At 35.0% G+C, this 24290-nt stretch overlaps 2 protein-coding genes across 3 annotated transcripts; both read right to left on the bottom strand.

Annotated features, from left to right (window-relative positions):
• Positions 1 to 774: 774 nt before the first annotated feature.
• LOC140781696 (mitogen-activated protein kinase 10-like) lies at positions 775 to 14720 on the bottom strand. 2 transcript variants are annotated; one of them, XM_073127795.1, is made up of 11 exons: positions 14037 to 14654; positions 10980 to 11388; positions 8300 to 8427; positions 8055 to 8114; positions 7100 to 7249; positions 6826 to 6981; positions 6496 to 6707; positions 6325 to 6426; positions 1630 to 1796; positions 1290 to 1514; positions 775 to 1201 (listed from the first exon to the last, which is right to left on the bottom strand). In XM_073127795.1, exons 1-11 carry the CDS (start codon positions 14058 to 14060, stop codon positions 1074 to 1076), a joined length of 1761 nt encoding a protein of 586 aa, XP_072983896.1. In that variant the 5' UTR covers positions 14061 to 14654; the 3' UTR covers positions 775 to 1073. The 2 variants fall into 2 exon arrangements, with proteins under 2 accessions (XP_072983896.1, XP_072983895.1); XM_073127794.1 differs by having other exon boundaries at positions 775 to 1514; positions 14037 to 14720.
• Positions 14721 to 14952: 232 nt separating this feature from the next.
• On the bottom strand, positions 14953 to 15645 carry LOC140781452 (calcium-dependent protein kinase 3-like). The gene has a single exon (XM_073127412.1). The coding sequence runs from the start codon at positions 15643 to 15645 to the stop codon at positions 14953 to 14955; it is 693 nt and encodes a 230-aa protein (XP_072983513.1).
• Positions 15646 to 24290: the final 8645 nt, after the last annotated feature.

Below are 24290 nucleotides of genomic sequence, written 5' to 3' on the forward strand. Positions count from 1 at the left end.
ATTTTTATTTTGTGTAATATAATTTTGATATTTTTAATTAAAAAATAGTAATTTAAAATTACTTCTAAAACTATTGAATATTAATAAGAGTTTTCTAACCGTATATCTTTTATTAAAAAATAATAATATTAAAATGACTTATTAAATCATTTAAAATATAATATATATATATATATATATATTAATTAAATAATACATATAGAGCGCTCTGGCACACTTCGGCCTCTCCCAGTGGAGTAAGAATAGATTTATTCTTGTATAATAAATAAACAACAATCGTAAGCATATATTAGTACAATAATACGTACTCTGTTCCCTCTAATATTTGTATATTTATCAATTATTATTTTATCATTTTTATCTACTATCATTTCAACTTTCTACTACATCAAGTATAAATATTACACATAATACTTCTAATATACAACTAAATATTAGAATAGTTTAAACCAATATAAGCTCTTCTATACTAATATAAAAAATTGAAATAACTATACTCTATCGGCTTCATTCCAAAAGTGCTTTTTATACCAAAAACGTTTTAGCTGGCCCTGGTTCCTTACAGGTCCACTGGATGCCAAGGTATACATCCAGAAATCCAGCCCAGAACCTGCAGCAACTGACACCAACTTCCTGCTCGCAAGGGTTCAACGAGGATGCTCGCTGGAAGTGCACATCCTGCCCCCTGCCGGAGCAGGAAGAGCTTTCCCACCTGAACCCTCCATCTTAGGATTAGAGGAAGGGATGCTAAATTTGAATTGTTAGACACAAGAGTTAGGCATCAAGTTGAGATCTCAATCTCCTTGCCCAAAGTCAATAAAATGTTTTGAGGATTCCTTACAAAGTTACAGCTAGAATTTCTAGTACTACATGGAACAACAGGAGTTGAAAACGGAATGAGAAATGCCAACAGAAAATATTCTTGTGTTACCAAGGGGCATACCATTTTCTTTCCTATTTTTTCTTTCTTTTTTTTTTCTTTTTTTTGTACATGTCCTCCAGAGATCTTCCTTCTCATTTCCTTGCTATTCGGTCGGTCGAAAAGCAACACCCTTCAAGAATTATAGCACATATTATTTGCAGCTAATACATCTCTGACATGCCACACTGCATTGTTGAAACCTGCCCATGAGCAGCAGAAGCTGCAATAGAAATCCCATCATAAGTCGACACCGCCTGCAGAAGGCTTGCATCTGAAGTTCTGTCGTCAGCTAGAGCAGAGTTAGCTCCATGGGACAGGTAGAAAGGATGGATTTGCATGTCTATAGATACATCCGGTACCATATTACCAGGCACATGTTGGTTTGGGGATGGTATGTGCCCCAATGAGCCGCTGTTTGCCTCCATTAGGTTCCTCTCCGAGCTCCGTAGATTTACTGCGTTCCTATTAAATTGGTGCATCCCAGGCTGTGGTGGGAGAACAGAATGTTTTATCAACCTCCTAGGATCGTAGAAGTCCTTAAGATTTCCATTTTCATAGGGCATTACAGGACCTGCCGCTCTCCCAGATTTTGCTGAAACCCAAGATGTCAGGTTGTTAGCACTGATTCATTATCTTGACTAGGAAAAACCTAGAAGGATTAAAATGTAAACAAATAAACACAATAAATCTATCGGAGAGTGAAGTACCGAAAGAAATCCTCTGAGAAATCTGTGAAGCCGCTGCCATGTGTCCAGGAATCCTTTCAATATATTTTGGGTTCTTCGGCACCTCATCTGTGACATACTTCTCTCTGGATGATACCAATGTATTCTGCTCCTTCGGAGGAATTGTAGCAGAATGCACCACTGTAGATCTACACAAATTTTCAGTTAAAAATATTAGAAATTGCGGAACATATAACATAGAAATACTACTTAAATGATTGAATAAGCAACTGGGAACCTACCTAGCTAGAGAATCAAAGTTGAACATGTGGAGTGTTATCAAGAAACTAATATAACTTATTCGTGGCACAAAAGTACAGTTAGGATGTCTGCTTTGCTTTAAAATTAAAACATAAATACGTAGGAAGGAACAAATAGACGGCCCAGGTGCACTAAGGTATAAAACCATTGATTAAGGATAGATGCTTTATTTTGTATCTGTAGCCTGTTGGTTCATGAAATGTGAACAAGTGAAAAGACAAAGCAATATGAAAAGATAAAAGAGTCAGCTACTAGCTGACTTTAGTGACGTGGGATCAGCCAATATGTCCCAATTCCTTGGAAGGTAAAAAACACATGAATGTATTCATCTTTACATTTTTTTGGAGTAAAATGATGGCAAATCTCTCCATGCAGAACTGTTTCATTAATTTGGACTATTTATCGCACTAGGAAGAAAAGATCCATGAACTTTAATCTAAATTCACAATTGACCAAAACATCAGGTTTCGAATTTCATGTGCTTCCACAATCAAGCATTGTTAATATTCCTGTATTTCCTCTCGTAGGTTAGAAACAAAATCACTTAACAAAATTAAATCAGACAGAGGTTTCTAATCATAAACTCACCATCTTCCTAAACAAATAAGTACAACCTTAAGGCATATATACTGATTTCTCATGTCCAAGCTACCCATGAGGAAGTCCTCTAGACATGTTACCATTAGTACAGCCCAGATAAAGATAGGAAGGTTGCAGATTTTAATTTTATGACTTGTATTAAGTGAAGAAAATTTTAATAAAGATAGGAAGTTTACAGCTTTTGATATCACGACTTGTATTAGGTCAAGGAAATCTTAAGGGTATGAATAACCTCTTAACTAAAATAAGAACATTCAAGGAGGTAGGCACTGCTGCATCAGTGCATCCTCTTCTGTATAGTGTCAGCCATATATTGCTCATTTTCCAAACTAATTCAAGGAAATTGAACCTACTGGATTCTACTCTTGTCCAGATTCAAACCTATTTTCATCTAAGATGGTGAGTAACTACTCCTACAAATGCAGTATCTGCCTGCAAGTCACCAATCTATAGTCCAACTAAATAATGTCAACAATGATTTCTGATGTTCGCAAAATTTATTGCCATATGGACAACAATAGGAGAGATCTTCACAAACTAATTCAATACGTGGTGCAATAGTTCACAAACTAGAACTCAACAAAAGTAATTAATTTGCTGCTTTACAGAAATCTATCTATCCTTTCAAAAGAGAGAAGTCGACATAAAGCATGATTACAGAAACAAGGATATTCTCAGAACTGTTATCAAGGAAATGAGTAGAAAAATGACATTAGGAAGACTATTGGATGAGAAATAGCATACTATTTTGAATTGTAAGTACTTCCAACAAACTAACTAAGAAATAGCTGACACATCGGTCAACTAGAAATTAATTTTGTATTAAAGAGAATTATATATATAAAGAAGCAAAACAAGTTTCATTCATCACAAGGTTATCAGTTCATTATGCCCATGAACAACAAAATCCTGCATCTTCTAACTACGAGTTCAAGATTTATCAAATCTATGTGGAAGCTTCATATTCCACTGAAATTGAACCTACAAGGCAAGATGAAGAACTCTTTCAGAGATTTCTTAATTGGTGTCCCTTTAAGCATTCCATAGTTAAGAGGCACAAACAAGCAACAATAAAGCTTGATGATGACTAGTCTCAAGAGAAGTGGCATTCTATTCCCTTCTAAATGAATAGTTAAGTGTGAAAGAGACCTAATTTGAATAAAGAGCACAAGATGAAGCAACCTGTAGTAGCTTTTGGAAGGATGAATAGAATAGAAACAGATCTAAAGAAGTGAAAGAACAGAATATGGTGCAAAACAAATGAAATGAACATTGTCAAGACAAGGATCAATATAGGAAGCTTTTTAGTCTTTCATCTCCTAAGTACAGAGAACACCTGCCTTTTACAAATAGCATTATCACAGTTAAATATACAAAGTAGATACTTCCAAATGTCCGAAGAATTATTAGTTATAAAAGCTATCAGTCAGAAACTGCAGTTTCCACTAGAAAACGTTATCACAAATATGCTGAATAGGTATCTATATTACTTTTTTCCAACATTAGTCTCTTCGTTTATAAGCAGCAGTACAAGATTCATTAGAGGAACTACCTACCAGAATAATTATCTGTTATAAAAGAATATAAGGGGAGAAGAATATGAAAATAATGTCTATCAACTTAAGTTACATTAACAAGAATATCGATGCTAATCCTAGTTGTTTTCACTCAAGACGAGGTAGTGGATGTCAAATAAAACACCATTCAGAAGGATTATTTGAAGCTATCAAAAGATCAAGCAGAGCATATGTTCAGAAAATCCTTGAAGGCTATGAATCCAGCTTCAGAACAGTGGCACTTCACATAAAACATGGGGATCATGTGTCTGCACCTTCAATTCCAGTTTACTTCATTTCCAGGATATATTAAATAAATACTTGGTATCTTTTCCATATTTTTCAGGACATAATCTATTGAAACAGAATATGTTGGTATTCTTAAACCAAGGATTTCACCTAATATTAGAAATATGGAACCCCCAAACCCGTAAGAAAATTGCTTCCCCTTGGATAGGGAAATGATCTGAGGAATAAACAAAGGTTTACACATTGACATCTAAGGCAAAAGACAATTTCTACACTCAAGTTATAAAGAATGACACTGATAAGAATCATCATCGTTGTCACCAGAGCAGTAGCACTGAAGCATTTTCATACTAATAATGTTGGGAAGGCTCAATGAGTGAATTGACAGATTCAGAACAAAAGTTATTTATTATGCATAATGCCATCTTCCTCCCACATAAAAGCTAATTCAATGTCCAGAGAAAATTACACATCTGAATGTAGGGAAAGAGCCTAAACTATACCACAAAAATAGATAAATTTGTCCGCTGCTCACCCTTGATGTTTTCATGGCAAGCCACTGAATCATCTAATTTTTCTTCAGCCAGATCAAAGAAAATTCCAGAGGCTTGATCTCAGGTTAATAGCCAATAATTAATACCTTCAAATTCACGTTAAGCTTTCTCATCTTTCAATTCTTATCCTACCCCATATCATTGAGATAAGACTTCAATTAGGCTGATAACTGTAACACCCTTAAAAAATAATAAGAATAATAAAATAAATAAATGGTGAGAGAGGTGTGAGCACCTAATTCCTCTCTCTACCCGATGTTTTGAAATCCTTGTTTTACATTTCAAAATTCCAAAACCAGGATTTTGCATAATGGATGCTGGGATAGCCGTCTGTTCACCAATCCACCGCTAACCTAAACCCTAACTTCTCCCTCCCTATTTATAATCTCTCTCATGTCCGACAGAGACTGCAAATGGCTGGGGTTTCACCACATCCAGTGAAGCACATTGTTTCATCCACCGGAAAGTGCTCTATCTCCCTTCCTGTTGGATTTTAGTTTTGTTGAGTTGTTTGCAAATCGCCACCGTTTTTCCATTTTACCTTCGTCAACAACAGTGAATGCCAGTGACATACATTTTTTTTCTTCGTCCCTCCCTTTTCTATTAATTTTACTAGCTCTTACTAGTTTGTTCCTATCCATCTCTCTTTAACTCTCTCACGATTCAAGAAGTGATCGAGCTTTTAATCTAAGAAGATTATGTGAGATCAGACCTTAAAAAAGGTAAAAAAAAAACAATCCAAGAAAAGCAAGGAAGCAGAACTGGATTTCTTCCTTAAAAAATATTTCCTTTTTCAATTAAGATGGGATGACTCCTTGAATCAAAGAATGATCAATAATATCAAGGTCTATTGCCTCTTACTTAGACTGATAAATCCAAAGGAAATTGCTATATCCTCGATTCAAAGAGGAGAGATGCATCTGGATGTAATGCTGATTCAGAAAGATCTAGCTCTTCCACAATTAATAAAAAAAGGAATATTGATTATCGAACCAATTCGTCTATCTATAAAAAGGGATGGAAAATTTCTTCTCTATCAAACAATAAGTATCTCAAGCAAGAAGTCCCAAGCATCATCTTTGAATCATGCCGAGGAAGTGTTTGGTGATACACTGATATATCCAAAGAGAGATCAAGTTGTGAATCAGGTATTACTCCTATAATTTTTTCCCTCATAGTGTAGATGAACTTTGGTGCCCTATTTGGCCAATATAAGTCTTTCAAAGACCCATACTTGGGCACACCTTGCCATTATCATAGGCCCCTGGCCAAGCATCAAGTAAGGAAGATTAGCTTGCACAGCTAGTGTCTCAACAGGCCAAGTGAAAACCACGTGGGTTTAGGACATGTGAAATTAGTCGCAGGTGTTTTAATAACAATGAAAATAGCAGTACATAATAGTAGACAGATAATAGAGAACAGGGAAGAACTGAATAATAATTAATAAAAAAAACTACCTTGGAAGAGAAGCATGTTTCCTCTCTAATGGAATTACTGACCCGTTTTTACCACCATTCTCCTCAAGGTGTGCAAATTGTTTCCTAAACTGATCAACAGCACTGCAGAAGGGGAGTTAGGAAAGATAATGAAAAAGTAAAATAGGATAACCAGGTAAGTGCAATTGCAACCTTAAATGAAGGAAGTTTGGCCGTTCTGTTCCAGTGGTATACTCTTTGAGAAGTAAAGGATGGTACTCCAAAATCTCTCGGAAGATGAGTTCCTTGATGTCCTCTTTTGTCACTCTACGCCGCTCAAACTCAAATTCCATCTTTGAAATTGGCTGGCAAGAAGGCTCTCTCTCTATTTTGCCAAGACCGCTAAAGTACGGGTCAGCCAATGCCTGATAAACACAACAAACATCAGGATTACTGGTGAAAAAAATAGAAGCAAGTTATTTAAAATCTATAGGCTGAAGAAAGTATAAATGATAAAAAAAGTGCATTGAGGACAAGACATGCCTCTTCAGCAGTTGGGCGATCCTTAGGATCAAAAGCCAAAAGCCTCTCAAGCAATTTTAGTGCTAAAGGATCTGTATTTAGAAATTTCTGTGAAAATGGCACAGGTTGTTTTTTCCTCATGCTGCTCAAGTATTTCCTTGCCTTCTCATTTCGCACCTGGACTTAGAAAGAACAAAATAGCAAATATAGACATCTATATTAGTGAGAACCCCAGCAGAATGTGGAATATGGATGCAAATGAAATTATACAAATTTAAACGATAAATTTCCATACCCGAGAAATAGTATCTAAGCAAGGTGTCCCTAGAAGATCAGTCATCAAATCCAACTGGTGAACCACATTTTTACCAGGGAAAAGTGGCTTTCCAGTCAAAACTTCAGCAAAGATGCAACCAATGCTCCAAATATCAATAGCTGGGGTGTACTGCAATCAAATAAGAAACGAAGTATAATAGTTACATCATGGAAGCAGATGATATGGCAGAAAAATGAAGTATGTCGGTATATCCTAAAGTATCATCAGATAAGAATCAAATCCAGTTTAGATTTTTAAGAAAACAAAGATGATTTTCGTTATTACTAAAGGGCAATGACCTTCCAACATGAAGAAAAAGCCTTCAAGTAGAGTAACTAAGCAAGTAAAAAACAACCCTTGAAGCAACAAGAATTCTCAGCTATTCTAGATGTTATAAAAGTTGTAGACAAGATGGTCTTGCAAACTTAAAGATCCAGTATGACAGGTATAGAAAGAGAAAGATGACAATCCATGAGATAAGATGAATTTCCAAATGAATTATGAAAGATGAGTACCATATCTTATTCTCAAAATAGTACTCTGTCCGACAGAGCATTCTGTTAGATCTAGCGAAAATTTTCAAAATGATGAACTAAAATCCTGGTTCATCAATCCCAGGTAAAACTCTAAACAGTCGCAACATATAATCAAAACTCTTCTCTTTAGTAACATTGAAATATCTTTTCAGTCTCAAAAGGGCATCACGCCTCCAAATTTCCATAAAAATAATGCTGAATTTCCAATTCTTCAGAAAAAATTATAAGAAACAAAAAATGGTTTAGCTTATCAAATTAGTTATTATATTTTAGAAACCCTGGTTCTCCTAATGGACCAACATAACAAGAAGATGTTTTATTTCTAAGCATTAAATGCCCAAAAAATTAGAAGATGCCAGTATAGTAAACATAGTAAGTTAGTAACAGACAAACCATACCTTAGAATAAAATGATCCACAAAGTTCAGGGGCTCTATACCATCTGGTTGCAACATAATCCTGAAACATTCGATTTTTGCTTAAAAATGCTGTTGTTTGATAGTATATCCATAGATCGAAAGAATTACAGCAAAGCTATTAGATACCAAAGATCTTTAGACAAAATGGTTAACTATATGGTTCTGTATGAGAAGAAAATAAGAAGGTAGCATAACATGATGAGAGGTTTCTCTCATATTGCTTACTGTCCAGAAAATTGTAGTGGGAGTGTCCGTAAATGCTACTCTCGCTAACCCGAAGTCACATATTTTGAGCTTGCAGTTTGCATTAGCTAGTATATTTTTGGGCTTTAGATCCCGGTGATATACATTAGCTGCAGACATATATGTTAAATATTAGATAACTTACCAATAAATGAAGTACCAGTCATGTTATAGATACAGACAAAAGAATGAAGGCATTAAAAAAGTCTCCTGTAAAGTCATTCTATTGCAAAGAGTATGTCGGATGCATCAACAACAAAACTAAGGTTTAAAAGATGGTTTTCTGCAAGTATCACATTCTATGATTTACCTGAGAAAGAAAGTTGATGGAATTTTCCTCCAATCAATGAATACAAGGTACTTATCAAAGTATGTAAAAAAAATTATAAAAGAAACTAAGAATGATAACATGGATGTGCAGAATTTTCTGAGAAATAAAAACCATATGGAGGAGCAAAGGAACCACTAATTTGCACTTTAAGGTGATTGTCGCATATTCATATAGGAAAAGTAATTCTATAATAAATATATGAAAGGCAAATAGGAACTGAAGTAAACAAAAGCATCTAGCAATATGTATATTAGATCTATTTGAGGGCACACATTTAGATATATGCCAAGGAACAGTATAGGCATAACTCTGCATGAGTGGGTACAAAGGCGCAATATAGATGCAAGTTGCAGATATGAGTGAACTACAGAAGAGATGAAAAAGTTAAGGCACTAAAGGTTGCACAAGAGCAAACTAGAGAATAGAAAACCAGAATTACCGAAGAGGCTTACATGTTACTGAAGTGCATCATAATGAGTTAATGACAATGTGTATATCAGTATATGTATTGGTCAGTATCTTGTACAAATATTAAAGCAGTAAAGGTACAGGTGCAAAAGGAAAAGAAACCCGAACTCCAAGAGCCTTAAATTCTATCTGTTTCAGAGTGTCAAGGTGGCATAACGAGAGTGTCCACATGTACTATTAAGTAGCTTATACAAATACTAATCAAGAGCACAAATATAGTATATAATAGACAACATCAAAACATGGCTTTCACTAAGGCTATGTCTACTATAGGAGTTCAACAATCTAATGGAACAGCTCATAAACTGGTATTACAAGCAAAAATTTCAAGGTAAAGTGAAAGAATAAAAGTTTGGATTTTGATATAATAGTCTCAAAGGAAGATTTTATGAAAATACTAGGATTTCGTTAATCAAGGTTACACCTATGCAATAACAAAAAAAAAGTTTCTGAGACAAAAACGTAGATAGTGTTCGATGAATACTTAAAAGAAAATTTGAACAATAAGATATTGTTATACAGACAAGTTTAAGTAAGAAATGTGACACATATACTAGAAACCATGATTGGGAATGTATTTCTGATCATAATACATATAATGGCTCTTGAACAAACAGATCATTGTAATTTGTAAGTACACACGCTAAGCAATATATGAATACTTTTCAATGTGACAAAAACTGGAATGGTGAAAAGTGCATTTGAGTTCAGCATTTGCACTCAAAGAAAACCTTTGAGTTGCATCTGTGAAAATATGCATCATGGTATAGGATGGAAATAACAGTTCTACATAAAACCATACAAGCTGAGGCAAGTGACAACTAATAAACTATTGAACAGTGCCTTCCTGGTGCATCTACCAAGAAGTTATGACACAAAAGAGGACTCAAAATGATGTATAAGCATCTAGAAAGTAAAAACCACAAATAGTTACTTCTCCAGCATAAACTCCAACATTGGACACCATCAAATCTATTGCCTACAACCATATGAGAACATGTCTATTCTAGTTATATCATAAATTCCAATAATGGATAATTTCAAGTCTTTTGACCACAATGATACATTTGTGTATACTCAAAGGTTGACAGCTTACATGGCAATTAATAAATACCATCATCTAAAAGGAGTTACTATATCCTTAAAAAGCTAATAGAGTGAGATAACCTTTACTCCAATAATTCTCAAAGGGCTCACAGCCATTAGTATTATCATCAACAGAGGGAAGAGTGGCAACAAGTTACTTGTGCAACAATAACCTTCCCGTAGAAATATCTAATAAGTTTACTGAAACAATCCAACATGTATCCTTATTATTTTATTCTTCATTGAGAAAAGATAATCCCTCAACCTTCTGAAATTTCTTCAAAACAAGGGCTTATTCCCTCCACAAAATTCAACCTACAAATATTTAATAGCAGATAGTCAGTCCTCTTCTAAAGTCAAATGTAGGCTGAGATTTACATGTTTCCAAATCCTGACAGTCCTAAACTGAAAAGTTTTGACAAATTATACAACAGATATCCATCAATTGCAAAGAGGCATTAATATTTACAAACCCAAAAGAGGTGTTGACAATCATACTGTCGTAACCATGCTTTATTAAAGTGATTTTTTTTAGGATCTCAAAACACAGAGAGCTGTTATACCATAATTTTCTGTGCAAACAAAACAGTGATAACAAAAAAGACTACTAGCCAGAGAATATGCTGGGCAATGCTAACACTTAAAGCAGTAAAAGGGTAGTGCGCTTTTCTGAGAAGCAAGTTAAGCATGTTGGAAGTGTAGCATAAAGAATCTTATAGATGATGTTACAGTATTCAGAATCACTAGAATGGTTGAATACTATAAGAAATATACAACCTGTATGGATATATTTCAGAGCACGTAGCATCTGATAAAGAAAAAATTGGTAGTGCTCCTTGGTTAAATCATCATTAGCCTTTATGACTTGGTGGAGATCTGACTCCATGAGCTCGAAAACAACATAAATATCTTTGAAGTCTTTCTTTGATGGAGGCAGCATAATGTGCTTAATCTCCACAATGTCAGGATGTCTTAGAAGCCTGAGAAGCTTGATCTCCCGAAGGATCCTGGCAGCATCAGAGATGTGCTCAAAGATATCATGTATCTTCTTTATTGCAACTTTTTCTCCATTCTGAACATCAATGGCAGAACATACAAGTCCATAACTTCCTTTGCCTATGACCTCCTGGATTTTGTATCTATTGGCATCCCCATACTCCATGAAGAAATCCATCTCAAGTGTGTTCTGCAAACAGTGGACTAACAGTCAACTATTTAAGAACATTCTGAAAAGCAGATTTTATACCAATATGTTACAATATCAAGAGAAGTTAGGGTATCATGCAATAGCCCATTTATCCGCCGATGTTACAAGTTTAATAATGATAAATATATCAGCCTCAGGAAAGATAGAATCAAGATGCAATTCAAACAGTCAATGCAGCTTGCAGAATTACAATAGATGTGAAGAAACGCTGCTTAGGGCAATAAATTAGATGTTATTAATAAATCTATAAACTGCATATACACAAACACACATGAATATACACACCAGAGACACACTAATGTCTGTATATCTATATACACACACACATCGATGCACAAAAAGATACATATAATATCCACATATAAATGATTCGTTACCTATGAATCATGCAAATTTAGCTTATATATAAATGTAAAGATGTACTTATACATATAGAGAATATATATATATATATGTTACAGAGACCACTGAAAGCACTCACCTAAGTGCATTCAGGCTATTCAGCACCTCACTCACTCTGTATTTACATGTGGCACCCTTAAAAGGTGAACTCTCTTTAGAAAGTTAAATTCAGATGGGTAAGGAAACTGGCACCAACCAGTTCACTCCTTATTCCCTTCATCTAAAACCTCTACTGCAACAATGAACCTCCATAGGGCAGTTTATAATGCTCTCATTGACAATGGCACCATCGGCTAGCCTAGCGATGGCAAAAGCCCATTGATAGTAGTAAATATCAACAAGCCTATTAGTGCAATTATATATTGATGGCAAATTCATAAACAAAAAATACTTGTATCAAGTTGCACAATCTAGGATCATGTAGATAGTCAAGACACAACACTAACAGAGATCCAATTCAAGTGAAGAAGACAGAACTCAGAATTTGTAACACACCAGTTCAGCAGCTGTATCAAATCATGCTTGAACAGCACCAGAGTGCATTCGGATGCTGGTTATTCTATTGGTTTTATAATGTCTAAACGACGTTTGAACATCCTTTAAACGGTGTTTCTAGAATGTTCAGGCCAGCTTTTGAAGAGAGTTTAAACATCGTATAGCAAAATAATAGAGAATTCAATAAAGCATTTGAGCACTCACTAGCATAAGAATTGCGAAGTCCATTTAACGACTTCGGATAGAATGATGGCACTCCAATGGTATGCCCAAAATAAATTTTGGAAGGCTACTATTTCAATTTTGGATAGGATTTTCTTTTGGTGATTTCACTGGTTCGAACTAGTGATGTTACTCCTCACCTATATAAGGATCCTAGCAGAATTCTCAGGACATCTCTTGAGTCTAAAGAATGAGAATTCTCTAAGGAATATTTTATGAGGAGATCATAGTACAAGATTGAGTCTACTTTGGCACTTCGTGTTTGCATTCCAGAGGAGCTTCGTCGACTACCTTTGTTGTGGTATATTCAGCATCTCGACGTCGCAAGACGTGCGTGATCCATGTTCGACGACTTCAACTGGAGTCAACGTACTTGCATGGGAGTGGTACATTGTGGGGTCTAGCAAGCAAGAAGCTCTTCAATCAAATAGCTATGAGTGTCTAGCAGTGGGGCTAGTAAGTCTTCTCATGACTGTAATTTATCGCAATTAGATCAATCTGTCTGATTGAATTTGTAATTTTTTCTTCTCTATCAAGAGGGAGATTCTTCCACTTCATAAAAAAAATTGTTGGTCTCTGTTTTTAATTGCTTTCCATATCTAGAGAGTGGAAGTTATATTGGATCTCCCACATCGCAAAATTTCAAAACTTGTTGTCAGTAGCAAATTATAATCTTTCTCGCAAGTCACTGGGAGATCAAGGAGGCCCTCTATGAGTAACATTATCCTTCATAGGAAAGAACTTGACAGCAATGAGGATATCATATGCTGCAGTGGTTGCCATAAATTATAAGGAGGCTTATTTCTAGAATATTAGACTGTTTTAGTCTCACAACTAGTGCCGACATAGAGACTTGCAAGCATCGGCCATATTTTTCTAAAGATCTTTTTTCTCATTTAATGTACAAAGATCTACTACGAGATTGTCCACATGCTCGCATTTTAGATCTCATCTCTGCCATCACTACAGAGTGTGCATCATGACAAGCGACATCCAGATCTTCTCAAGCACAAAACTCCCTCCATGTGTTTGCTGACCAAGCTCAAAAAAATTGAAACCTCCCTAAACATTCCTGTTTTCAAGAATTCAAGTCACAAAGAAGCATTGGCCTTCATTGCACTCATGCTCTTCAACTTGCTAATGCACCACTTCAAATGTTCTCTCTTCTACCATAAATTTAAGATTTGTTACATATTGCCAATGTGATTAACATTTGTTCTAGAGTACTAGAATATAAAAAATATTCACAATCTGTTTAACCACTGACATTAGTTTTTTTAGATGATGCGGTGAAAACTATACCCTTCCTTTTTAACTTCTCTTCTTTTAATAACATCATCATCTAGAGGAAGTTAACAGGGCTCAGTATCTAGAGTACCGAGTTGCTTGCTATTCGTGTCCTATTCAGCTATTCTTGTTACAGAACTTTTAAAGCAGAATTAATTTGTTCAAAAAAGAAAAAAAAAATCAAGCGGCAAAAGTAACAACAAAGAATAGACAATGCAAACCTTTTTCCGACGATCTTTCTGCATTTGCCGTCAAAATTCCACACACAGAACTCCAAGATTTTTCAATATTTTTTTTTCCTTTTTTCCTTCTTTCCACTCTTTCTTCCCTCACCACACTCAACCACTGTCCTTTGCCGATCCCAACCACAGATTCAGAACAAATTCAAAAGAATGTAGCACCAAATCAGCCCCCAAACAGAACTCAGCCGCATTTGCCCCATCTCCCCCTACTCCGGATCACAAGCTCGCAGTCCCTTCCTCTACTCCTCGAATCCCTCACCAAGCAATGAGATCGGAGTCGCTTTCTCATGCACTCAGAAACCCTAACCTCAACACCGCCGACAACCGCCGCTGCCGCTGCCGCAATCATAGAAATCTAACACACAGCATAGTTACCGCCTAGATCCAATCGCCCGACAGTATCCGTTTAGAATCGATCACTTCCCCTAATAAATTAGCACAGCCTCCACTTTCAATGCCGCCCTCGAAGTAATCGAAGGAGATCGAACAATAAATAGAAGAAAATCAAAAAGAAATCTAGGCTTTTAACGGCTGGCTCTCTCTCTCTCTCTCTCTCTCTCTCTCTATCTTTTCTAATTCTTCTGTTTTTTTTCCTCCTCCTCCTTGGATTTAGATCTATCTTTTTAAGGACAGAGATGGATTGGGATTGCGGAAGGAAGGTGCTGGTTGGCGTTTTGCAGTCCTAAAGTATGTAGCGTATGGATGCGGCAGCAGCAGTGGCAGTATTTTGTAATTTTCTAGAGTATATGGCTGATTCATGTACCGAGAATTAATTTATTGGCGAGTTTTTTAGACCATGCCTAGACATTATTGGGCGGGTCGGGCCGGGCTTTTCAGACTTATGGGACTTAAATATTTATTCACGGTTCGACCCAGGCTAGAATAGTCTAGTCTGTTACCGCTCGTAGGGCCGTGAGAGATCGAGGCCAGGCCAGGCCGAGTTCTGCCTCATAATGGAGATTTTCTTATTGAGATGGATTTTCAACAGCGAGTTCTCCTTCTTGTTCGCAAAGAAGAAATTTTTTGGCTTGAGATCACGGTGGATCACGCCATGTTGGTGGCAGAGCTGCACAACCTCGACGATGGTCCTCGTGACGGCGACGGCGGCTCTCTTGGTGTAATGGCCCCTCGCCACGATCCGTTCAAAGAGCTCACCGCTCTCATAGAGCTCCATGACCAAATGCACCGCGCTCTCATCCTCACATGCCTTCACAATGCTAGGGTTCCAAGGCAAATGGCACATGATGGCGACCTCGTGGCGCACATCCTCGACGTCGATGGCAGTGCGCAGCTTGCGCTTCGAGATCGACTTGCTAACTAGGAGCCCCTTCGTGTCGTGATCTATGCAAAGGTAGGTCACGCTAAACTCACCGCTGTCGACCTTGTGGTCAAGCAAGTACTTGTTGTCAATCCCACCAGGAAAGTCTCTGACGCCATTCTTGAGCACAACTAGCCGCTTCAAGTGGTGGTGGTGGTTCTTTCCTCCTCCAGCACCAGCTCCAGCATCGCCACCGCTGTCGTGGTGGTGGTGGAAGGAGTTGACATTTTCCTTGGCAACAACTATCGCGGAGCGGCAATAGTTTCTCATCTCTAGCGATGGAACCCTAGTGCAGCTTTTGGATTCGAGCAGTGACTCGGATATAGATTTTTAATTGGTTAAGCAGTGTTGTTTGTTGGCCTTTGAGTAACTGAGTACTTACTACTTGAATTTTTTGTGGATTTTGATTGAGTACTTACTACTTGGCCTTTGAGTTGATTGGTTAGGCATTGATTGCTCTCTAGATTGGTGGGGCTAAGATAGGGAATTTTTAAAAGGTTTACAAAAAACACCCTATATTTGACCATTATTATTATTCATCCAAATTTGAACACTATAACTCTTAACAAAAGAATAAATAAAGTAAATAAAAAATTGGAAATAAAATAAATGAAAGTAAATGAGCTGATATAAAAAAATAGTTAAACAAATGAGTAAATAAAAATATTTTTATAATTAAACAAATAGTTACACCAAAATAAATGAGGAACTTTTTTTTTTGCATCGCACATCCCAACTAGGTTGGTAGCTATCCATCATTTGCATAATCCATCCATGAATTATAAAAAATAATATAAAATTATGTTAGTCATTGAAATTTAAAAACTCAAATCCTATATTTTCTATTATAAAATGGTTGTCCATTTGCGATTAAAATTGGACAGCATACTAATGTTGTAGTCACATCAAAGCTTCAATTATTTATTTTCCCAAACATAATCTGCTTTGATCAATCAACCGCCCACTTATATTGAAAGTAGATTATGAAGCTACAGTAGACATAGGAATTATCAATATATCATGAGCCATGGCAGCAACAATTAAAAATATTATCTCATTTGTCTTCCATTATGCTAAAATATTTATTTCATCATCACTTATAAAATGGTTTAGTAATTCTCCCTAATATTGATAAAAAAGTTTTCATTTTAAGTCGGGTAAGCAATGACTTCTTAATACTATCACTTTCAAATTGAATAATAGAAGGTGATGACATAGAAAAAAAAAAAAGAATCACATATAATAGAATAATTATTAAAAAGCCTTTCAAAATAACTTTTAATAGTTACAGTATAAGAAATATATTCATTTTGTTTATCGATATAAACCATTAAAAATATAAAAAAGATTAGTCTATTTAAGTTAAGGTTCTAATAAAATGCCAAAACTAATAAGTAAAGGAAAATGTTTAAAATATTTAGCATATTTAGTTTTTATTTTTTTATAAAACATTATATAAAAACTAGCTAATTTTAAAAGCAACAAAAAATTAAATAATATTGACAAGTTGCGTACCAACGATTGTAACTGTAGGAGAATAAGAGCTTGGCAACATATTAGTCACATCAAAAATATTTTTAAAAAATCTTTTACTTTTTCTGTAATTTCCCATTTTAAATCAGTAGGACATTCTAGTTTATTATTAATATCTAAAAAAACATAAGAAATTATAGCTTTTTAAAATTCTGAGTACTAATTCTAACATTTCATAAGTAAAATTTTATCTATGTTGTACATCTAATTAAAGTTTTTTAGCTTTTAATCCACACCTTTTACACATTTACAAATGTTCTTGCTCTTTTATCATTAGAAATAATATAATGCATAATTTATCTAATTTTATGAGTTATCTTAAAAAAATATTTTAGACTACTTTGTATAATTAAATTTATAATATGACATATGCATCTATTATGTAATAATTCACCATTACAAAGTAAAAAAAACATCAAATATTAGAAATTATAGAATCATTATTAGAAGTATTATGAAGAGCGAGAGAGAAAACCTTATTTTGGATATTATAACTTGTTAACTCTTAAATAATAATATGAGAAAAATATTCACCAATATGACTCTCATCAAGTTTTCGAAAAGAAATTATTTATTTTTATATTTTTCAAACTATCATTAATAAAATGGGCAGTTATACACATAAAAAACTAATGTTGGCATAAATTCCAAATATGACTAGTAAAAGAAATTCTAGATTTTAATTTTTCAAAATCTAAAATTAATTTTTTTCCTTAAGCAAAATATTTTAAAACATCTCTTCTAATTGTGTGACGAGAAATTCTTTTAAAAGATGGATTAAACGCTCTTTGTAAACAACTTTCAAGTTCCAGATCATCACTCATAAGAAAATGTTTATTTCTATGAATAATATATTTAACAATTTTTTTACGAGTATTTTCATAGTTCCATTGAAAATTAGATAGATTTTCGGAAACACCTTAATTAAGCAACATTTGACCAATATTAAGTTGATCTTTTTTATGCTTCTCTTTAATATGCCTTATTAGGTGAGTAATGTCATTCTTAATTAATGCAGAAAAATCTTGATTACATTGAAGACATTTAGCTCTATAATAAAAAAAATTACTTTGGCCATCTTTCGTCTCAATCCTTTTGAAATACTTTCAAAACTCGCCCTCCGGTTGTGATTATATATGATCATCAAAGGAACCCATATTGGAGAGAATTTGTTAATTGGAAGACTAAAAATCTTGAAACTTTTAATTTGAAAAGAACTTGAGAGATTAGAAAATTTATTATCTATTTATAAGTATGAGAAAAAGTTAAAATTACCAAAATACCCCTATAAACTAGTTATTTATTTCTATTAAAATTTTAAAACAGTAAAAAAAATCGAAGTCCTAATTTTATAATTTTTAGAATTTTTTAGCTATTTTTAGGAAAAAATGAGCGTTAGCTTATTTTTTAAAGACATTTATGTTCCTCCATTTTTAAAAAATAAATAATATATTAAAAAAATTTAAACAGTACAAAGAGTACCGTACAGGGTTGATCATCGATTCCATAGGTGTGTTAAAAAAATATAAAATAATACAGTACCAAAATTCATGTTGGTATTCACTGTAGCAAACATGCATGCTACTGTAGCAAAATGGGCGGGCTTCTAAGCCTAGTCGTGCAGGCAAACGGCTAGCTCGTGCCACTCATGGGTAGTTCGGGCTCGAGTTGGGCCAGGCATGGGCGGGCTGGGCCGAGCCTTTGATTAGGTCTAACCTTGCTAAATCTCCGGCAATTGTTTTATAATTGAGTTTGAAACTTAAATATAAATACAGAAGTGTGTGTGTGTGAGTTTTGCCGTAGCCACCCAGCAAAATTAGTAAATCACTTACTCAATTAGCGAGTTATATAAAAAAATATTTAAAAAATATTCTATCAATAAATTGATGATTAGATGAGTGATTTATTTTATAATTAAAAGCAACAACAAGAAGAATGAAAAAAAAATCTTAGGGACTTGCTCTTATATAAATAAATTGTTAAGCAGCTTAATAATTATAGAGCACATTGATTGAGACAACGACTTATTGAGGAAAGAAATTTGCATATAAATCATTACCGGGTAAGGAGATTACTCACCTACTTTCGTATTGAAATTTCAAAGTCAACTATATGCATAAAAAACAAGGGCGAGAGATTTAGTACAGTCAAAAACGCTTCGCTGCTCTAAAATTTTTGGTAAGGAGTCAACATGGCAAAATAAAATATTATAGATATGGCCACCAACTATTTATTTGCACCAAAAACTTTACAAAGTTTTGGTAAATATAAAATTGGGCTTTAGAAGAGTTTTTGACAATATTAAGTCTTCCAACTTTCTTTATATGCGTAGTTAAGTTCGAAAGTTAAATATGAAATTAGTTGTGTTTCTATATATGTCGGATTTGAAGTCATCTAGTTAGCAAGGTCGCTGAACCAAATGATGATTTCATTAGTAAACTGCTTATCCTATCAGTGATTTATATGCAAATTTTATTCTCAATAAATCATTGTCTATATCAACATTGTTCTATAAATTGCTAAACCGCTCAACAATTTGCTTATATAAGAGTGACTCCCTTAGTCATGTTTTATTCTTCTTGTTATTGTTTTTACTTATAAAATAAATCAGTTATCCAATCAGCGACTTATTGAGGAAAGTAATTTCCAGAGAAAATTGTACCTTACCTCCAATCCATGTGCAATTGCATAAAACCCCTTATGCACTTTCAATTTAAGTACTTAAGTACTAGGTGGTCCAAACTAAAGTATAACTATTAGTCCGCCATTAAAAGAATGATAAAATGATAATTTTGCTTCTATTGAGAGATTTCGGGGGAGATAGAGGAAACCTAAACCAAATTAGTATAGAGGATATAGAAAGTCAAACCTCGAGTCAAAGTTAATTAAATCCAAATCAACTAGGAAAGCCTAATTTTATTAGGTATAGAAAACCATTATGAATCGAATGTTGGAAACCAAAAACAAGAAGCAGATAAAAAAAAACTTGAATACTAATCGGATTAAGTAATTTGAATCATTATAGGACTAGAAAAATAGAATATTACTCAGTTCATGAAAATAAACCAAATTTAAGTCAGATTGTGAAAATTAAGTAAGAGTAGGAAAGGTAAACAAAGAATGAATAGGAAAAGTAAAAGCACGATAAATACAATGACATGATTTGTAAAATAAAAATTCTCCTATAGAAGAAAAACCAGAGATTTGATGTGAACAAGACGTGGTCGAGTTACATCGGAGGACATTGGGCTCGATAGATTGAGTTTATTTATCTTATTTTATTATTCAGCCTAATTAGAGTCCTAGTTGGTTTAGTTATTTACTTATTTGCATTAGCTAGTCCTAGTTTGAGTCTAAGTCGAGTGAACCTCTATAAATATGTGGAAAGCATCCCTTTCGGATCATTATGCAAGTATTGATCAATTTAACCTAACCCTAGTTCTCTATCTCTCCCCTATAATTCCTCCTAGATGACCTCTACCTTATGATTTCAACCACCTCTATCCTTCAACCATCGTTCCCCATAGTTCCTTAAGGTTGGCTACCTTCTCTCCCATCTTCCCTTCTACTACTCGATCAGACTCCACTAACATGTGCACCCTGCATTGATGTGCACCATGCACAGCTGGTGTGCATAGTTTCCAATCCTATATGAGAAATTAGCCTCAATGCACACCCCTCAAGCTCGGTATGCATGCCCAAGAGCAACCCAAGCATCTATTAGAGTGGGTGCGCACTCCTTCCGGTCAACAAAAGGGATTATCCTTGTGATACACTTAGTTTGAGTTTTTTCTTATTGCATTAGTTATTTATTTTCATTAAAATAAATTTTTTGTAAGTCGCGTTTGAATGCATTTGTGAACGCCTGCATCGGGTTTGTAAAAACAGAGAACGCGAAATACGTGTTCGAATGCAATTGGGCGCGTTCGAACGCCTACATCGCATTCGCATTGACAGAGAATGACCTTTGTGTGTTCGAACGTGATTGGACACATTCGAACGCGATTGGACACGTTTGAACGTGATCGGCAGAAATCTTCTAGAATTAGGGTTAATCATTGTTATTTTGGCTTGTTGGCTAGCCTCTATAAAGGTGTGGATGGCAGCCAAAATCATTATGCTATTGGATTATTGGTTTCTTGCCTCCTATCTTCTCTTTATCTTTTCTACCCTAATCTCCCTCCTCTGTCTTCACCAACCTACCACCTCTACTATTAGCAAGGTCTCTCATAACTTCTAATCTCCCTCGTCTGTCGAGTTTTCCCTTTTCCTTGGGATCTCAACTACTTTTTCTCCTTCGTCTTTATCACCTAAACAGCATCACTCATCCACCCTCATTTCCATTATCATCCATAACTAGGGGTGAAAACGGGTCGGATTAAGTCCGACCCGACCCGCTATCCGATCCGGATCGGATCGGATACGGATAGGAAAATCCTATCCAATCCGGATTCGGATACGGATACGGATAGCTATTTCCAAAAATATTCGGATACGGATAGCCTTTTAGAAAAAAATCCGGATCCGGATACGGATACGGGTTTAGTTGATTTTATCGGATACGGATTCGGATAACGGATATCCGTTTACCCGCTTAATAAATACCCAACTAAAGTTAAACCCTACCTCTATCTCTCATCTACTCACCATCTCCTCCCCCAAATCTCCATCGACCGCACTGCTACTCGCGGCGCCGCCCTCACTGCTAGCCCTCACGGCCTCACCGGCTCACCCATTTTCACCGCCTCCCTCCTCCGGCCCTTCCTCGTCGACCTCGGCTCTCCTCCACCGGCCCTCCCTCATCGACCTCAGCGCTCCTCCACCGGCCTCACTCCACGGACCACGGGTCCTCGATCTAGTCGCCTCCAGCCAAATCTCCATCGCCCTCACAGCCTCACTGCTAGCCACGGCGCCGCCTCCATCTAAGGTGAGGTACTCATGCTTTTATGTACTCATGCTTCTAGTCTCTTGAGACTCTTGCTGTTACTAGCACAATTGAAGATTCAGAGACTAACTTCAAGTGGAAGGCCAAAGAATAGATTGAATAATGCTGATGTTGGTTGTTTCAATATCAAGAAAAGAAGGCTGAGTAAACAAATCTTTGCCAGTAGCGTAAAGATGTAAAGCATGGACGATAGCGTGTATGAGTTTCTTACAAACAACTTTGATGTGGAAGATCACTTTGAAGTTGGTCGTTTTTTGGATGTTGATGTTGATGTTGATCCATTTTCAAAAATAATTTCAATCTATAACCCATCGAGAGTAGTTACGGGTCAATATTTGTTATATATCGATCGTCATACTTTGATTTCTTCCTATCATTCACTCAGATCATCCATATATGATAATGATGCAAACAAGTGAGACTACCATTTAATTTCTTAACATGAAGTACTAGACAAGTAATCCACGAAACATATTACTTCATTATTCAATTTTTACTTAAATTATTGCAAAAAATAAAGGTTAATATACCTCTCCTGACAAGACTATTCCTGTTACTTATCTAAGTAGACCTACTATTAGCATGTCCGAGTTCATAACAAACTAGTATATTTAACTTTTATCTAGTTTCTAGGTAACCTAAGCAAAAAACAGGGCATTGTTGATTTCAACCGAGCTTTTCAATCTAATAGCACTCTTTCAGAATAGAAGAACAATAGACTTTCGCCTATCAATATTTCATTTTAAGGAAATCAAAGGGACAAGATTTGTTCAAGAGAAAATAGATTTAAAAATCTTTGTAAACCCTACAACCATTTGTCTCACATGTATAATTGAAGATTGTTACACATCAAACTTGAAGATTTACCTTATCAATGTATTTGTATCATGTCTTATCCATCAAACTTGAAGATTGTTACACATCAAACTTGAAGATTGTTACATATTCTCTTATAGTAGAAGTATTACATTAATAATGACATGTTTTACATGCATGGCATTTATGTTTTACATGCTTGACTAAATTGCCTCTGTTTGCATATTTTGCAGCTAGTTATTTTCTCTCCTCTCTTGTCTGATATTTTTGCAATTTGGTCCAAATTATTTGGAAGAATAATTAGTTTTCAAAAATTATTAGACTGGTAAGAATATTTGTATTTAATGTATTCTCTCTTTTATGCTTTGATCTTTAATGTTTTAGCTGTAATTAGTTTTAATATCTATGTTTAGGAGTCAATGGCATCTACAAGTGCATCAGTTCAAGGTGACACCTCAAGTAGTGTTTTTAATGATGATAGAACAAAGAAGAAGAAGTTGACATCGGATGTCCTGGAATAATTTTGAGAAAATTGAAGAGACGAAGTAATTGATGGAAAAATAATTCGCAAGTACAAGGCAATATGTAAATATTGTCGAAAGCAATTTAGTGGGGAAAGTTCTATGGGAACATCACACTTGAGGAACCATTATAAGAACAAGCATAATAGAGATAGAGGGCAAATGGTACTCAATCTCACAAAAGTTGGAGAAGATGGAATGTTAGAGTCATACAAATATAATGAAGAAACAAGTCAAAGAAAACTTATCATGGCAATAGTAATGCATGAATATCCTTTCTCTATTGTAGAGCATGAGTATTTTATTGAATTTATAAAATCTCTACTACCGCTTTTCCAACAAAGTCACGGATTACTATCAAAAAAGAGATCTTGGAACTATATGTTGAGCAAAAGAAGATTTTGTATGATATGTTTACTTCACTTTCATGCCGTATGAGTGCTACCATGGATCTCTGGACTTCTAGACAAAATAAAGGATATTTGTGTGTTACAATACATTTCATTGATGATGAATGGAGTATTCGTAAAAGAATCATAAATTTTATGCATTTAGAAGGAAGACATACGGGGTTGAATCTCTGTCAAGCATTTCTAAAGAATATGATTGATTGGAATATTGACATGAAGCTCTTTTCATTAACTTTAGATAATGATCGAGCTAATGATGTTTGTGTTAGAGATGTGGTTACTCTATTTGAATGGGCAACAAGCTCTTGTTTGTGATGGCATATTTTTTCATGTTAGATGTGCCACACATATTATTAATTTAGTTGTGCAAGATGGTTTGAAGAAAATAAAAGATGCAGTGGAGAATATTCGTCATATTATTATAATTCTCAAAAATTCACCTTTACAATGGGAGGAGTTTCTCAAAAGAGCAAGAGAATGCAATTTAGATACCAATAAGTCTCTTTCAATTGATGTATCTACAAGATGGAATTCTACATATTTGATGCTTAAAGATGCTATATATTATAGCAATGCATTTAAGAGACTTTATTGTGCTGATCCAATTAAATTTGCTGTATGTCCAACAAATGAGCAATGGGATAAAGCAGCAGTGTTATGCAAATGTTTGAAAACATTCCATACGATTAC

This window comes from Typha latifolia, chromosome 2 (assembly GCF_019914945.1).
Source record: "Typha latifolia isolate L0001 chromosome 2, TyphaL0001v2, whole genome shotgun sequence".
NCBI lineage: Eukaryota > Viridiplantae > Streptophyta > Magnoliopsida > Poales > Typhaceae > Typha > Typha latifolia.

Excerpts from the sequence above, each read along its gene's own strand:
- LOC140781696 (XM_073127794.1), bottom strand. The coding sequence starts at position 14,060 with ATGCAGAAAGATCGTCGGAAAAAG. Across the intron at positions 6,982-7,099 it reads GCTTAGATACTATTTCTCGG|GTGCGAAATGAGAAGGCAAG; the intron begins GTATGGAAATTT and ends TTCTAAGTCCAG. Across the intron at positions 1,797-6,324 it reads AAACATGCTTCTCTTCCAAG|ATCTACAGTGGTGCATTCTG; the intron begins GTAGTTTTTTTT and ends AAATTTGTGTAG.
- LOC140781452 (XM_073127412.1), bottom strand. The coding sequence starts at position 15,645 with ATGAGAAACTATTGCCGCTCCGCGATAGTTGTTGCCAAGGAAAATGTC.